At 59.6% G+C, this 16674-nt stretch overlaps 1 protein-coding gene across 25 annotated transcripts in view; it reads left to right on the top strand.

The window, feature by feature from the left end:
- The window catches only part of NRXN2 (neurexin 2), a 104895-nt gene that overhangs the window by 17967 nt on the left and 70254 nt on the right, over positions 1-16674 (top strand). For 14 of the 25 annotated variants that reach the window (XM_032357721.1, XM_032357720.1, XM_032357707.1 and 11 more), the window contains exons 3-6: positions 3585-3602; positions 8412-8441; positions 10700-10771; positions 15021-15322. In XM_032357721.1, coding sequence (XP_032213612.1) covers positions 3585-3602; positions 8412-8441; positions 10700-10771; positions 15021-15322 — 422 coding nt within the window. Of the gene's footprint in view, positions 1-3584; positions 3603-7979; positions 8111-8411; positions 8442-10699; positions 10772-15020; positions 15323-16674 lie in introns of those variants that run through there. The other 11 variants (XM_032357713.1, XM_032357728.1, XM_032357709.1 and 8 more) reach the window with 6 other exon arrangements.

Below are 16674 nucleotides of genomic sequence, written 5' to 3'. Positions count from 1 at the left end.
AACAAACATAAGCATGCCTTTTTCTGAGCCAGGAACTGTGCAAGCAGCTGGAGGTAGAGATGAATGAGACATTGTCCTTGCTTTTGGATATCACACAGTCCAGCCAGGAAGCAGAGATGGAAACGTAATTCGCCTTGGAGATACAATAAAGTGAAATAATGATACAATGTACATATTGAGAGCAGGCACAGAGGAGGGGCGGTTAGCCCTGCCTGTGAGGCCAGTTGGGAACACAGAGGTATACTGACCTGGTCTTAAAACAAGAGCTGGCTTTCTCAGGGAGCTAAGGGTGGGAAGAGTGGGACTAGGGAAGGGTCTTTCAAGCCAAGGGAACAGTACGTACAGAAATGTGGGACAGTAGGGAAACGGACAGCCTTTGGGTGTGGCTAGAACCCGGAGTGTCCCAGGAAAGGAGGTTGGAGGGAGGCATGGCCGAATTTCCAATGGACTTGCTTGAGAAGATCAGACTGTATCCTGGAGGAGTGTCCTGGGAAATCTTGAAGGGTTTTCAGCAGGGTTGTGACTTGGTTGGACCGCTTTAGTGGTGTATGGACTAAGGATTGTAGGGGAAAAGACTGTTGTGGGGGGAGATCATTGAAGAGGCTTATTAATGTTCCGGGGAGAGGATCTGAGAAGGGTCTGGCTTTGGGGCCATGGTGGGGGAGGGATGGAAGGATGAAAAACATTTCTAGGAGTTGTGTTTAGTTTTTAGGGGTTTAGAAGGTGGAATTGACAGGACCTGGTGATTGGTATGAAAAAAAAAAAAAAAGAACAAGGCTGATTTCTGGTTGCCTACGTTGACCAGGGAGAGCAGGTAGGAGGAGAGGGAAGGGTTAGGAGGTCCATCTTGGGCACGTTGGGGGCGAGAAGCCCAGGTAAAACTCCTCTGAAGACAGGTGGGGACATAGATTGAGAACAGAGAAGAGAGGTTTGAGCCACTGAAAAGTTCCGAGTGTGTATGCAGGTGCACATGTGCCTCTGTGTGTGTGCATGTGTGTGTGCATGTGTGTGTGCATGTGTGTTGATCACAGCAGTATTTCATCAGGTGTATCTGGCCCCTGGGCCATGAGAGCCTAGTTGGGGATAGGCAGGGGACCAACGAGCAGGAGGCTCTTGGAGGAAACCGGAGGGGAAGGGTGGTCTAGGATGACCCAGGAGCACAGTGGTCAAAGTCAGAGGTGATTCTGTGCTGCTGGGCCAGTCCCCTTCCCTGCCCCCAGGAAGCAGGTAACACCACCAATCTCCTGAGGTTGCTGGAGGGTAATGTGTGAGCCCCCTGCTGACGGCCGGCGGTAGGATGTCCGCCACTTGGCTAATTAGCGATATCTCTAGCTTGGCTGAGTTGGGGGCACCTCGCGGGGGCTTGAGAAGCATTGGTTGAATGCAACCAACAATGCCTTTGCCAAATGCAGGGCAACGGGCCTTTGGTTGCGAGGGTGGAGAGAAACGTGGCTTTCGTGGTGGACTTTGGGTGTCAGGGAGCTGAGTAATCGCTGCGCAGGCAGACAGGGACCCACCACGGGTACCCAGGGGAGAAGCCCAGTCTACAAACACAGGCTGGGGAGTCCTTAAGCCTCGGAAGTGAGCTATCGCCAAGGAGGGCAGGGAGAAGGAAGGAGTGTGAGGGCATAGGACCCAGCCCGGAAGGGTCTGTGATGGCAGGTGAATCAGCAGAAAGCAAAGAGCCACACAGAAGGCGAGGTCAGTGAGTCTCCAGGAGCTTTGTCCCGGAAGACAGGAGAGGCAAGGCTCGCGCAGCCCTCAAACCTCGCTGGCTTGTCGTGTCTTCGTGGGTATAGCGCGGCCCACGTTTGTGGCAGGTGGGAATACTTTTTGAAAGACCAGCCATGTTGGATTTTCTAGAGCATCACCCTGCCTCTTTGTTTGTACAGGTGCTGGAGAGATGATTGCGCTGACTGCCTGGGCGTTTACACAAAACGGGGCCAAAGAGGTCCAGACGCGCGGCTCCTCGTGAGAGCCCTGGGATTTTCCTGGGGGTCCCTTTCTAGCCCACATAGCAACCCCTGCCTTCAAAGCAATGCAATCCAGTTTATTTAAGAACACTGTGTAGACACAGTTTTGGGGGGGTGCATCTGGCCGGTGGAAGCAGTTCTGTGTGTGTAACACGCGCAGATAGGTAAAGGCTTGTGTGAAATGCAGATAGACGGTCGACAGACAGACAAAAAGGGGGCTGTGTTCATCACAGAGTCCTCAGCGGGCGGAGGGAGAGCTGGGCGTGGTGGCGGTGGACACATCTAATATTAGCTCTTAGATCACCGTGTGGGTATTGATTCTGCATTCAGCCCCCGCGTGTGTATTAAGGAGGTGGGATAAGGTCTGATAAATGACAGCATATGTGTTTTTGGAGAGACCTAACCCCCTAAGAGCCGCTGAACAAATGACACAAAATGACGCCGGAGGCCGGGGACAGTGCAGGCCTGTGGGAGGGCGTGTGCTCCCAGCAGCTGTGTGTGTGTGTCCTGTGGCCTGCAGGCCCATGTGCGTGTGCATGCGTGTGCGTGTGTGTGTGTTTCCCCATCGGGTCTGTGCGTTTGTAGGCTGCGCTTTTTCTCTGCCACCTGTTGCTTCCTCCGAAGTCTCCCAGGAGGTGGGTGCGTGAGAAATGTTCAGGGAAGGGGGTGACCCAGCCTCAGCCCGGGCAGACTAGAGCTCGGCCTGCCTGGGCTGCTGTCGCTGCTTCGAAGGAGCTGTCTCCAACCTCTCTTGATCCACTGGGGTCAAGACCCAGGCCCAGGCAGAGCCCCTAGGTGAGGGCTGGCGACCCAGAGGCTGCGGTGGGACTTAGGGACCGGTCCGGTGTGGCCCACTGTGTTCTGATCACCTCCCCCAGCTGCTTGTCCCTAGAATCACAGAACCGGAGCCAGAGGGGCCTTGGAAACATTCGAGTCCGCCTGCCTCATTTTTACAGAGGAGGGACAGGTGGCTCAGAGAGGTCCAGCGACTGGGATAGGATAGGAATCACGTGGCACTTTGAGGCAGAACTGGGCTTTCTGACCTTCTGACTGTGTGTGGGTGACTTTTCTCCCCTGGGGGTGGGGTGTTGCGGGGAGGGGGTGGTGGCATCCGTGTGTGCAAAGGCTTCGAGTGTGGGTTGCGTGAGAGATGACACGTGTCTCCGGATCGCTGAGCGCCTATGTGTGTCAGTGTGTCACCGAGTGTGAGTGTGTCTCGGGTAAGCCCTGTGTGAGCGTGTCCCCATCTGTCTCCGAGGCACCGTGGAATGAAGGGGAGGAGCGTGCCCGGGAGAGAGGCAAGCCGGCCTGCCTGCCACTCCAGGCTCTGCCTCCCGAGTCTCTGTGTGACCTTGAGGGTCACTTCCCTCCCCTGGGCCTCAGTTTCCTGAAATGTAACATGAGATGTGGGGCCTCCTGGACTGAGTGACCCGTGTGTGAGGCCTTGACTCAGATGGCCGCTCCGTCTCTGTGCCCTTTCAGCCTGGGTGGGGCTCAGGGACCTTGAACTCCTCACGCCCCTGGGAGCTCTGTCCTTGGTACCCCCACTAACCAGCCCTCCTTTCTTCTCTCTCTCTGCCTTTCCTTTTCCTGAACCTCGCCGGCCTACAGAGGAGCACCCCATGGAAGGTGAGTGATGCTTTCTTGTCTTTGGGGCGGTGGTCAATCACCGCAGGGTCCTCTGTGAGGGGGTGTCGTTGGCCCCCGGAGGGCTCCCTCTCCTGCCCATGTTTGGGGATCCCCTAGGGGAAGGATGTCTGGGGGTCCTCTTGGCTGCCTCGGCCCCACTTCTCGCCTCTTCTTTATCGGTTTGCTGGGGAGAGCTGCCGGGCAGAGAGCAGGCCTTCCCGTGGGCCGGTGCACCGTCCGGCATGTCCTCTTCTTTAGGGAGGAGACGCGGCAAGGACGAAGGGGTGGGGCTGGAGGAGCTTAAGTGCCCAGAAGGGAGTGAGGAGACACTCTTGGCCAGCCCAGCCGGGGGAGCTTACGAGGGCCATGCAGCTGGGGGTCTTGGGGCTGCTTGGGTGGGGTCCGCTCTGAGTCTGGAGGAGGCAGGCAGAGGGTGGGGGGCCGTGTCCCCAGGTCCGTGGGTGTAGGTGGGTGGCAGCTTCTCCGCTCTCACGGACACCTGGGCTGGACGGCAGGGGCGGTCTGCTTCTTCTCTGGGCCCCGGCCAAGGGCCAGCGCTAGGCCCGGAGGCTGCCCCTCTTTGGAGTTCCTCTGTCCATTCCTCCCCTGTCCTGTTTCGTCTGCCTTTCCTTTCTCTTTCTCTCGCTCTCTCCCACTCTCTCTGGTTTCTGTCTTAACCTTTCTTTTCTCCAGGGCTCCATCTCTGGGTCTCTTTCTCTGTTTCTGTCTTTCCCCAGGCTCTCTCGGGGCTCCTGTCAGTCTCTGAACCGTCCCCTCTCACGTCACGGTGTGCCCTGCTCCTTGCCCTCCTCTGGGGTGCACGGGAGACGGGAAGACTCGGTGGGCTGGGCAGGTGTGGGGCCTGGGTGGCAGGGCAGCTCACGCGGCCACCAGGAGGAAGGCAGGCAGCGAGGCGGGCGGGAGGTGGGATCCGGCCCCCAAACCTGTCCCATGTTCTTTTCCTGGAGAAGCAGGAAGAGGGCAGGAGTGGGAGGGATGCCGCGCGATGCTGCGACTCTACTCGGGCTGGAAGCTCCCTGGGCCTGGGCCCTGGCAGGGCAGGGGTAGGGGGACAGCACTCAGGATGGGGGAGTCCTGGCTGGGAAAGAAGGGGAGGGCTTTCAGCCAGAGTGTGGGCTGGAATCCATTTTTCCTTGTGGCGTCCATGGTTTGGCTTGTCTCTTACTGATGTCTCTTTTCCCTGAGTAGCTTCGTTTCCCCAGTCCCGGCGGGCAGGCACCCATCTGTGTGTGTGTGTGTGTGTGTGTGTGTGTTTGTGTGTGCAAGAGAGAGAGAGAGAGAGAGAGAGAGAGAGAGACTGCGTGTAGCTGTGTGCACATGTGCCCCTTGGGCTCGGCTGCTTGGTTGCCCGTGTGCCTTTGTGCACGTCTGTCCCTCTATGCTCTTGTGCTCGTGCCTGAGCGTGTGTGTGTAGGTGCGTGTACGCCTGTCCTCGTGTCATCTGTGGCGTGGTCCGCATGGCTGTGTGTCTCTGTAGGCGCGTCTGCGTCTGTGTCTGCCTCTCTGTGTGTCAGTGTTTACCTCCGCGTGCGTGAGAGAGGGAGTCTGTGTGTCGTGTGGACGCAGCCGTCTGAGGGCTGGAGATAAGATTTAGTGCTGATGTGACTTTTACTTGCTCTTGATGTCATGTCTCCTCCGGAACAAAGGGAGAGAGGGGAGGGGAACGAGCCAGAAGGGGGAGGCTCGTGGGGAGGAAGACAGGGGCAGAGAGGTGGCGGGAACGAGGGGGTAAGTAGAGGCAGGAAGACGAAGTGGAGGGAGGCACAGAAAGGAGAGAACTCAGGGAGGGGAAACAGCCAGGCCAAAGAAGAAAGCAGGAGGGCGCTGGGGAAAGGGGACTGAGCCAGGAGGGGACAGGAGAGGGACCGTCAGTTCTTTCCCAAGCAAGCAGGATAGACAGGGACAAGAAGGGAAGCTGGGGCTGGGGACAAGTGGGGAATGAGCCCCTTTGGATGCCACGGACCCATTTCTTGGGGGCGGCATGCTGGCCTGCTGGTTTGGAAGGGGCAGTGTGTGTGTCTGCGTGTCAGTGTGTGTGTAACACACCCAGGGGTGTGACGAATCTGTGTGTCTCTCTGCGATGTGTCTGCTTGTGTGTCTCTCAGTCTTGTCCCCTGTCGCCCTCTTTCTTCTTGGGTCATCTTGGGCTTCTGGTAGAAGGGCAGGGAGTGAGACTGGGAGTGGTTTTGGGGGGCTGGGGTGGGCTGGGGCCTCCTCTGGGGCGCAGTGCTCTGGACTCGGCCGCTGAGATCTTAGAGTCCTCTGTGCCGCCTTCACCCTCTTTTCCTGTCCCTCAATGCTGTGCCCTCATCCTGGCCTTCTCCCAGGAACCCGGCCAACCAGCTCCCCAGCCCCTGACAGCCCCTCCTCGGTCCTCCCCAGCCTCTGGTAACAGGGAGAGAAGACCCAGAAGCAGCCAGATAAAGTGTCCTAGGAAAGGGCCCTTGGTAATGCCATCCATCACGGCCGGCCTCTTGGGGTGGGAGGAGGGGCCAACGCCACAGGTGGACGTGGGGAGCGCTCACCCCGGCCCACTGGGCACGAGGAAGGAGCCGAGATTTCAGGCCTGGGGGAGGGGGGCGGGGGCTGAGGAGATGTAGGCTTTAGGGGGGTGCACCCGCAGGCCAGGCTGGCTGGAGCCAGGGGGTAGACAGGGCAGGGAACCGGCCTCCCCTTCCCCAAGATGGCTGGTGCTGTCACGCCTGAGGGAGCTGAGCAGCTGGTTGCCGTGGTGACGGAGGGAAAGTGCCGCATGCTAATGAGGCTGCCTGGGAGCTGGGCAGTGGAAGGGTCTGTGAGGGGAGAGACTTGGCTCCGTCCCTACCCCACACAGCCACACAGGCCTACAGGGGGGACAGAGGGCCCGTCCTAGGGCCTCTAGCCCCTGGGCCTGGATTTCCAAGGATGGGAGGCCACAGGCAAGGCTATTTCTGCCTGGAAGAGTTGGGTCTGGCTCCTGGGTTTAGGGGGTTTGGAAGAAAATGCTGGGAGACCTTGGGGAAAGTTCATGGGGGGCACTCAGAGCCAAGAATAAGACTCAGTCCAAATGCTGGGTCCTCCCCACTTCTGTGGCTAAAACCTTTGTCTTCCCAAGAACTGTTCTCTCCTGATGCAGCCCTTTCGATGCAGGAAGGGCCGGCCTGAGCTGCAGAGGTTGGGGGAGATGCATGCCTTTCCCCAGAGAGAGGAGACGGGGCGGGGGGGGGGGGTGATGTGAACCTCTGCCCACATTTTCCACAGGGTCCAGGCCTTTGACCCCTGGCCACTCCCTTCCTGGCCCCTGGAGATCTTTACCTTGATAATCCCACTCTGGCCTGACTTTTTGTCCCGAGGGCCACCCTCTCACTGCCATAGCACTGGGATGGCTTCCAGGTTTCCAAGGACTCTTCCTTCCCTGCACTTTTGGCTAGAGACCTGGGATGCAGGGGCCTGGGAGAGGGAGGGCCTGGCTGGTCGGGTCAAGGAGGCCTGGGGCTTCGGCTTCGCTGTGAGACCTGGGGCTGCCAGCCTCAGTTCGGGGTGGGGGGAGGGCTTTCCGTGGCGGGTGCCTTCCCAGGACTAGGGTGCTGGTCCACTTGGCCAGACTCTTTCCCGCCTAAGGTTTAGGAAGACCCAGGTCAGGGCTGATGAGGCTTTTCCAAGGGGCCGAGGTCATGGTGGAAAAAAGTCCCAGCCCATCTTGCCTTGAGTCTTGGAGCTGGAACTTCTGTTTTCCATTTTCAAAATTCAGCTTCTGGCTCATCTCAGGGAGGGCTGGGCCAGAGAAAAGGGGTCCGCAGAGTAATTTTGACCTCTCAGAGAGCCAGACCTCCTGCCCACAGGCCTTGGCTGTCCCCGAGTGCGGGCCCCAGTCTCCTAGCTCTGCTTGTGGAAGGACCCAAGCTCAAGCCCTCTGCTCCAGCTTTTCCCATCTCTGATCTGCTTCTGCTCTAACGTTGTCCTCCTGGGCCTCGCTTTCCTTGTAGAGTCCAGGAGCGCAGCGATCAGTGTGGAGGTTGTTGGGGAGGTGGGCATCTGAGAGGACTGAGGCTGGACAGAAGCCTTTGCAAAGCCCACTTTGGTGGAGGAGTCCTTCTAGACCCAGGCCCCCATGCCCGCCTCCACCTGCTGTGCCAGGCTCACAGGGGTGAGGTCGCGGGGTGGAGGTGGGGTGGGGTTGGACGTCCCCCCTGTCCACTTAATCCCGCGCTAACAGGACACTCTCTCTCTCTCCAGGTGGCTTTGATTTTTGTGTCGTGTTTTATTTTCTCTTCCATCCGAATCGTTTTTTCTCGTTGACTGTTTTTTTTTCTCTCCGCCTCCCGGAAGGAAAAAAAAAAAGAAAAAAAGAAAAAGGAAAAAGCAGCCTTCCCGGCCTCATGCTTCTCCTTTTCCTTTTTTTTTTCCGGCAAGAAGAAAAAAAAGAAACCAAATTCTCTCCCCCCCTTGCAGTGACTCCCTGCCCCGACCCTTCCTCTGGTTCTGCCTGTACCCCCTCACCCCCTCTGGTACTGCCTCTCTCACTCTCTTTCTGCCTCTCTCTGTCCCCCCCCCCCCCTTGTGCCCTCCACCCTGTTTCCGGCATCGGGGGCCCCTCTCCTCAGCTTCCAGGGCTGGGGGCTTTCCCCTCGATGCCTGTCACAAGTTAAAAAGGGTTTTTAAATTGTGGCAGCAAAAGCTTTTTTCTCCCCTCTCTCTGGCTGATTTTGATGACTCGTGTTTTCTTTGTTTCTTTCCCCTTTTCTTTCTTTTTTCTCCCTTTTTTTTTTTTTTTTTCCTTTCTTTCTTTCTCCCCTTCCCCTTTCCAAGGTCCGGCTCACCTGACGTTAAACAGCGAAGGTATGGTTTGAAGTTCTGGTTTGGATTGGATTGGATTGGATTGCCCCCAACCTGCGACTGCATTTTCTGTTCCTCTTCCTACCCCCTCTCCCAGGCTCCACCTGCCCCACCGCCTTCCCGCCCTCTCCGCCCTTCTGGCCCCGCTGCCTCTGTCCTCTCCGTGTTCCGGGACTGGGGCGCTGGGGTGGGGGCGGGGCCGACCCCCCACTGTGCTCCCCCCTCCCCCGCCCTCCCTGCCGCCCTCCATAGCCCGCATCTCACCTTGGTTTCTGACATCAAGAGATGTTAAAACTCCTGCCGCTGTCTCCAGTCACCCTTTTGCGTTTTCCTGGTACTGTATCTTCTTTTTTCCCTCCTCATGATGGTGTTTTATTTCCTTCCACTCATTCTGATCATTCTTTCTCTTCTGTGGACCCAAGTACAAGGAGAAAAGCAGGGGCCTGAGGCAGAGGCTTCTAGGCAGCCTCGCCGCCCTCCCCCTGCTGCTGCGTGGTGTCCCCTCTGTCCGCAGTGGCTGCATTGAAATGGGGAGAGGCAGGGGGCTGGAGGTGTGGGACACCCTCTTGGCACAGCTGTCCCGCCGTCTGCCCTCACCAGCATCTCTTGACCCTGTTTGACAGAGGAGGACAGTCAGGCACAGAGGGATGTGACTTGTTAGTGATTAGATGGCCTTTAATTGGTGGTAACATTGGGGCGGCTTCTCTATTTTTAGCCCCCCTTCCTTGCCAAGTCCCTACCATCTTTAAAAGCCCTGGCATTGAGCAAACCTGACTCTGATCCCCGTGCCCTGCCCCGCCCCCCACGCCCCCAGCACTAAGCTCTCTGGGGTCTCCCAGTCCCTGATTCTTGAGCTCAGGTGTTCTAGACCCTTAATCATTGTTCCCCATGCCCAGGAGGGGGTCCTCTGCCAGGGCTCCTCTCCCGTAGAGGGGGGCTTTTTAGCCTGTAGGCAGGAGAGGCCTAGGGGACGAAGACTGGACTGTGGGGAGAGGCTCCGCTCTGGAATTTGGGATGGATTTAGGTCTGGGAAGGTAGGGGTCTGGGATTCTTGCAGGGGTGTGAAATGTTGGCAAAAACGGTGGGATAAGGGGCCATCCCGCGGGAGTAGTCGGGACCGGGGTGGTTCACTCGCATCCTTCTTGCCTCTCAGTGCCTGTTCTGGGTCTGTTGGTGTCCAGAGAGGGTACACCTTGTCATAGATGAAGCCCAAGGAACCAGCGCCCCGCTCCCCAGCCCCCCGCTCCTCTGTCCCCCTCCCCTGACAGGTCCACAGCCCAGGTGGGATTCCCGCTTTGCTTGTGGGGATTTGGGGTTGAGATAGAGTAAGGACCCAGACACAGACTTTTAAACTCCGTTCTCCAGCCCTCCCATGGGCTCTGGCAGTAGCTGTGGGGGTCTGAGAGCCAGGCGTTGAGTGCCTGAGTCCCTGGCAGGGGTGGGTGGGGAGCTCAAGCCAGCCTGGAACCCAGATGTGATAACATGTGTCTGCGGGGGCTTTGGAGAGGAGGCCTGGTGGTTTGATGGGCCGCGTGGGAGGAAGTGGGAAGTCAGCCCTGAGAAAGGCCTTGCCTACATACATGATAAACTCCGGCCAGGAAGAGCCTCTCTTGGTGGGCCTAGCCCTGCAGAAGACCATGACAGCAACCATGGCCCTGGCCCTGGGAAGCCCCATGATCTAATTGGCAAAGCAGGGGACAGAGGGGACATCAGGAACGCTCACCACTAAGCGAACCAGGTGTAGACGGAGGACCAGATTTGCCTTGAGGACAGGCCAAGAACATGAGAGGCCTTTGGTGTGTGAATCAGGACGGTCTGGGAGGAGGGCGCCTGTGTCAGGCTTTTGGAGGAGTGAGAAGCATGAACTCCCGCCCAGCAGAGAAGGTTCCAGAAGAAGCAGAGTGGGGAAGCGAGTGAGCGGGCATCTGGAAGTGGAGGCTTAGGGTCCCCAGGGCTGGCCTGTCTGCATGTTCTTGGGAAGAAGGAGCTTCTGAACCATCAGGGCCCCTGCTTCTGCCGCAGTCTCCCCAGCCCTGGGCCAAGGGCAGAAGTTGGTGGCTGTGACTTTCATGGGCTCTGCGGGCCTGTTGGGTTTGTCATCTGGCCCCGAAGGTAGTAAGTCCCCAGAACAGCACCCCCTGCCTCACCTGTACCTCCAAGCAGGACCTTGACCCTGGAGAGGGCCTTCTATCACCTCAAGGCTGGGGTGGGACTGGCTGGGTAGCCCCCCTGTGCCTGACTCCCCAATTCTGCTTCTCCAGTAGGGTCCTTACTGTTCTCCGAGGGGGGGGCCGGGAGAGGAGGAGCCAGCGATGTGCACCAGCCAACGAAAGGTCAGTGACCCCACAGTCCCCAGAGAGCCCAGCCCCCTTGCAGGCTAACTGCACTTCTGGGGGGGGACAGATGAGTCAGCAAAGGTGTATCCCTTTGTCCCCCCTCTGAGGTCCCCGGAGATGGCTGGGCCTGCGTCCCTGGGACCTGTCCTCCTGTGAAGGGCCACAAATGCCAGTTGTCCTAATGACCTTTTTCTAGAACACGCATGTCTTTTGGTGACAGATGTTCAAGCCCATCCCTAGAAACTATCTGGGAAGTAGGGTAAAGAAGCAGGGTGCCTTCCCCATTGAACCACCAAATTCTGGAAGCCTGCTAGATGCCAGCAGCCCAGGGGGATTCTGGTTAGGAGACAAGGCCTCTATAATATGTGTGTATCCCCTAAATGAGCCTTCACTTCCCTTTGTGGATGGCCTCACCACCCTGGGCTTACAGATGCGAAAGGTGACGCTTGCCCGGGCCCCTGCAGCCGGCTCGTGGCCTCTCAGTCCATCCTGGGGCTGTCTAGGTTCTCAGTGACTTTTTCTGCTCTGAGGCTGCCTCCTGTAAGAGATCCTCTTTCCTAAGGAGTTTGGGGTAGGGGCAGTCTAGCAGCCCACAAGGAGCTCGCTGGGTGCCAAGCCCTGGGGCTATCACGTCCCGATCCTGGATCCGTCTGTGCTCCTTCGTACGCGCCGTGCGCGCTGTTGGCTTGGCTTTCCACCACCCCTGCCTTCTTCCCGACTATTCAGTATCTCTCTGATACTGAATCTTTTTGAAAAAGTGGCCGGGCCCTCCACCCCAGCGGTCTCCCCTGAACTCTGCAAGCAGATCCACACGCTGCTCAGTGCCTCCATTTTATCTTCCGCGCTTCCCCTATTAGCCTCCCCCTCCCCCCAGACTGAGCCCCTGCCCACCCCTCCCCAGGGCAGGGGTGGGGTGTTGTCACCTGTACACCAACAAGGCTTCAGGCAGCTCCTAGCACAAGCTCCGTGACTTTATTTGAAATGGGTAAATGGTCTCTGTTCTCCAGGGGCTCGTTGACATTCTAACAAGTAACCACAAAAAAGCGTGGTCCATGCAAAGTGTCTGAAAAGTGCAGACTTTGTTCAAGAGGAGTTAGCATATTCGTTCATCTAGAGAGAGAGGCAGCAAGTGCGCGCGCGCGCACGCTCACGCGCACACACACAAAGTTACACATCAGTGCAAGCATCATTTATTAGTGGAATAGGTCACAGTTTACAAAGCTTCACCCCAGCTGTTCTACTTCTAGATGCCACAGCAGCCTGTGAGGCAGGCCGACGGTCAGCCCCTTTGCCCAGAGGAGGAAGCTGGGGCTTAGAGAGTGGCCTCTTGGTCAAGGTCACCAAGCTGGTGGGAGAGCCAGCATTAGTGCCCAGGTCTTCTTTCTCACATCACACTTCCTCTCGAGGGAGCAGTACAAGAGGTTACTAGGCAGTAAGTGCCAAATGAGCAGAACAGACAGCTGTAGCGCTGGAGGGGAGGGAGGGGCCGAGGAGGGCTGGAGACCTTCCCAGAGGAGGGCCTCGAGCTGGGCCTGGAACGGAGGCAGGTGCTCTCTCACCGCCCTTAGAACTCCAGGAGCCTAACGATGGGTCTCTAGCTGCCTTGGTCCTGAGTGGAGACGCTTGTGGGGCTCCCCACTCCCTGACCGTGGGAGGTGAACACAGATCAGCCCTGGTCCCTCTTCTGGAGCCGGGGTGGGGGTGGGGCATCAGGAGCTGCCATTGTTTCTTCAAGGCCCCTGGGAGCTGTAGCCTCCCCCAACCCAGGGTCTGAGGGTGGTGGTGGGGGAGAGAGTGCCCCCTGGCGCTTTGGGTCTGGCTCCTCCCAGGTCTGTTTTGCGGCCCCCTGAGCACCCTGGGCACCCTTACAGCCACAGAGACCCCCGGCAATCCCTTAGGTCCTGCTGGCCTCCTCCCCATGCCGGGTCTGCTCTGCCGTGCCCGCCAACCTTGGGCTGTCTGGTTCACATTCTCTCACCTCCTTTCTGTCCCTCTTTTCCAATTCTTTCCCGCTCTCTCTGGCGGCTCCAAGCCTCTGTCCATCTCTGGGCTTAATCGGAGAACACGGAGACTCCTCCGACTCCATGGCTGGCTCTGCCTCCTCTCCTAGGAGATCCGAGGCAGAGCCCCGAGGAGTCGAGGAATGGCCTTGTTTCTTCGTTTCGCCGTGGCTGCCACTCTGTTCTCTTTTGTTCTGCCCCCATCACTTCTTCCCAGGACGGCTTTCTTCTTTCTTTCTGTTTGCTGTCCCTTTAATGACAGCTCCTTTGACTGCAGTGAAGATGAGGGAACGGGAGGGGAGGCCTGGCTTCTGGGAAGGACGGGTGCGTGTGGCAAACCCAAGGTCAAACACATCCCCTTCTCCAGTCCTTGAGCCCCCTGGCTCTGCCCAGACTTGGGCAGCAGGCCTGGTTGCTATGGAAACACCCAGGCCCTGAGAAAGCCTTGGCTTCCATTCCCTAGAGGCCCCTGTCCCCCTTTCCTTGCTGGTCCCATTCTGTCCCCCTCACCTGTCCCCCCTCGGCTTGCGGCTCGTCTTTAATCAGGCCGCTTTGCTCTGTCACCTCTTGCTGCGTCCTTCTCTGAGTCCGCTCCATGTCCCTTCTGCCCCCTGTGGCCATCTCTCCCCCTCTCTGTGGCTCCCCTCTGCGTCGCCCTTCCTCCCCAGGACCCCTTTCCGCCTCTGCCTGGCTCCCCTTCATTTCCTGGCCCTTCTCGCTGGAGCCCGGAGGTAGGCAGAGCGGGGTTCCGACTGTCCCCGTGTTGCTCCTGCCCCCACCAGCTCTGCGGCCCCGTGGCCTCAGGAAACCGGGCCTTGCCAGCTGCAGCGAGCGCAGTGCCAGGCTCTGGGGCAGCAGCTGGTGCCTTGGCATCCGGAGGCAGCGAGGACGGAGTCTCCGGGCAGCGCGCCCAGAGGGAGAGAAGCGGGGCTGTTGTGTGCTGGGGAGGGGCGTCGGCGGAAAGCGCACCCGGGTCACGGCCGCTCCCACACGTGGTGCTGCTACTGTGGCCGGGCTCACAGGGGCGCAGGTGTCCTCCGAGGGCTGTGCGTGTGCCTGGCATTGTGCCCTGCTCCTTCCTGGGCCTGGTGGCCTGGGTTGAGGACCCTGCGCTCCATGAGGGCCTGAGGCCGGCCATCCCCACCCCAACCCGCAGTGGGAGGTGGGCCCAGTGTTGGCAGAAGCGAGTCCCTGTCTTCATCCGGGTCCTCTGCTTTGCCCTGACTCCACTTCCCCTCTTCTTCCTCCTCCACAAGCTCTAGCTTGTGGCGGTGCGGCGTTGGGACCCTCAACATCTCTCCACACGGCTGTCGTCCTGTCACTTGTCACCCACTTATAGATGCTACAAATCCCTAAGGTCTCCCAAGTGTTATTTTGCTTCTGCTTGAAAAGTGCCCTTGGAGGGAGCCCCGCACCGGGTGCTTACACACGCACACACGCCAACGCACCGCACGTGTGCCCAAGACCCAGAACCATCTGCTGGCACTCAGGAGTCCTACCCCTGCCCTCTGGGGCCCCTCAGAGGCTCTTGGCCTAGGGCCCATCTGCACTGTCCTCTCAGGTTGGAGCGGCCAGGGCCTGGCCTGGTGGCCGGCCTGCGGTCATCTGTGTAAGCCCCACCTGGTGGCCCTCAGCTCCCTTGTGCTTATCGCTGTCACCCGCATTGTCCTCCCCTGTGTCTTCCCTACGTCTTACCCCACCCCACCGTTCCCCAGCCTCCTCTTCTGCTCCCTGCCGCCCACCAGGCCTGCTGGGCCTCTCCCCACCACATGAGACCCGAAACTGCCCCGGGCCCTGAGAACGACCAGCAGCAGAGAAGAGGCAGGGGTGGGAGGAGGCGGGCTGCCATTAGGAGACCCTCAGTGCCCCAGTCTTAGGGGAGACGCTCCAGCAACCCTTGGTTCAGGGAAGTGGCCGAAGGCCGGCTGGGGATGGGGATGGGTGTGGGGAGAGTGTAAGCGTCAGGCTTGTGGCAGCTAAATTGTCAGCTGTCTGTGTGAGCGCCGCTTAGCAGCCTCCCGCCTTGGCCATGGACACAGGCAAAGGCGACTTCTGACAGTCCGCATCCAGAGGGAGGGTGGATGGGTGGGGGTGGGGACGGAAGAGGGCCTGACACTTGCAGAGGGAGCTGCCGGGCTCCCTCTGGTGCCCAGGACCTGTGCCCCGGGCCGCTGGAGGGGCAGCGGCAGGTCCGGTGTGCCCTGTCCCGCTCAGCCTCTCCCGTTTCCCCACGCCGCGGCATCCAGGCAAGGAGGAGTTCGTGGCGACCTTCAAAGGCAACGAGTTCTTCTGCTACGACCTGTCGCACAACCCGATCCAGAGCAGCACGGACGAGATCACGCTGGCCTTCCGCACCCTGCAGCGCAACGGGCTGATGCTGCACACGGGCAAGTCTGCCGACTACGTCAACCTGTCCCTCAAGTCTGGGGCTGTCTGGCTGGTCATCAACCTGGGCTCAGGAGCCTTCGAGGCCCTCGTGGAACCTGTCAACGGCAAGTTCAACGACAACGCCTGGCACGACGTCCGGGTCACCCGAAACCTGCGCCAGGTAGGGGGGGCGAGAAGGAGGCGAGGGCGGGGGGCGGGTGGCAGCTGTGCTGGGGTGGACCGGAGTGCAACGCAGGGGGGCGGCCTGCGTAGAGGGGCGTGGACGGGGGTGGATGGGTGGGGAGGTGGGGGGCGTGGTGAGGCATCAAGGCCCCGCCCAAGAGGTGTGGTTCCGGAGAAGTTCCAGGCTTCCAGTGCAGGGCAGCGGAGGGCGGGGGCCAGGTTGCAAGTTCCAGGAAGGCGAGTGGAGAAGAAGCGGCAAAGCTGCCTGGGGTGTGGCCCGAGGGAAGGGGAAGGACCCGGCTCTCACTGGTGTCCGCCGCTAGGCATTCAAGGGCCCCTGGGGTTAAAACGTCAGGTGAGCTGGCAGGAGAGCAATTTTTGGGGAGAGGGCAGTAGAGCCTGGGTGGGTGGGTCCTGGGAGCCCGTGGAAAGGTTCTGGCCTGGTAGCTGTGGGTTCCCTGACTCTGGGGCAGAAGGGCACCGGTGTAAGTGTGGGGACAGAGTGTGGCCTGCCCACCGGCGGGGCCTTTCCAGGGCAAGGCAGGGATGGGGTCCGGGCAGGGTAAAGGTGCGGCAGGTGGGAGGGAGAGCAGGACTGCTGGCCGTGCTTGGCCGCGCCTCTCCTCCAAGGCTGCACACTTCCTTCTCCTCGTCCCTCCCGCCGGGCCCAGCAGCCCGTGGCGATCTTTCCGCGGCCCCCAGGCCCCTTGCAGGAGCCCAGAGCAGACCCCGCAGGAAGGACGAGATTCTTCTCTGCAGCGGCTCCCAGATGCCGGCTCCCCCAGCAGGGGCAGCAGCTCTAGAGTTCTCCCCGTGGCCTCTGTGCTACTGACTTCTAAGGCCCAGGGTGGCCACGGTGGGTCAGGCCATCTCTCTGGCCGGGCTTCTGCTTGACCCCCACTCCCCTCACACCCCCCACCCCGTTTGTTTCCGGCCCTGACAACTTCTTGCCTTAAGCATCCTCCCAGCCAGACCCCTCTTCCTCTGCCAGCGCAGCCACCGTGCCTCCAGCAACACCCGTCTATACCTCCTGACTCCTCTCTCCGTGCACTCGGGCAGGGGCCGGGGGCCCGGGCTTCTGCTGGTCCTCTTCTCTCAGACCCACTGCTTTCTCTTGCAGCGAGTGGCAGGGAAGCTCTTCCAGCTGTTTCCAGCAGGCTGAGGGCCACCAGGGACACGGACGTCTCTGTCCCAGGAGGTGCTTCACCGCTGCTGGGTTAGGCCTCCTCTTGCTAGGTATCGTCTCTGTCCTTCCTAGTTCCAACCTCGAGGCCACTCGCCTTCCGCCGCCTCTCCTGATGGTCCTCCCCATGCTCCTTCTCCCCGCTGTCTCCCGGACAGGATCCTCCA

Source organism: Mustela erminea, chromosome 9 (assembly GCF_009829155.1).
Source record: "Mustela erminea isolate mMusErm1 chromosome 9, mMusErm1.Pri, whole genome shotgun sequence".
NCBI classification, from domain to species: domain Eukaryota; kingdom Metazoa; phylum Chordata; class Mammalia; order Carnivora; family Mustelidae; genus Mustela; species Mustela erminea.
The sequence above is the reverse complement of the archived record's forward strand: the minus strand, read 5'-3'. Positions and strand labels throughout refer to the sequence as shown.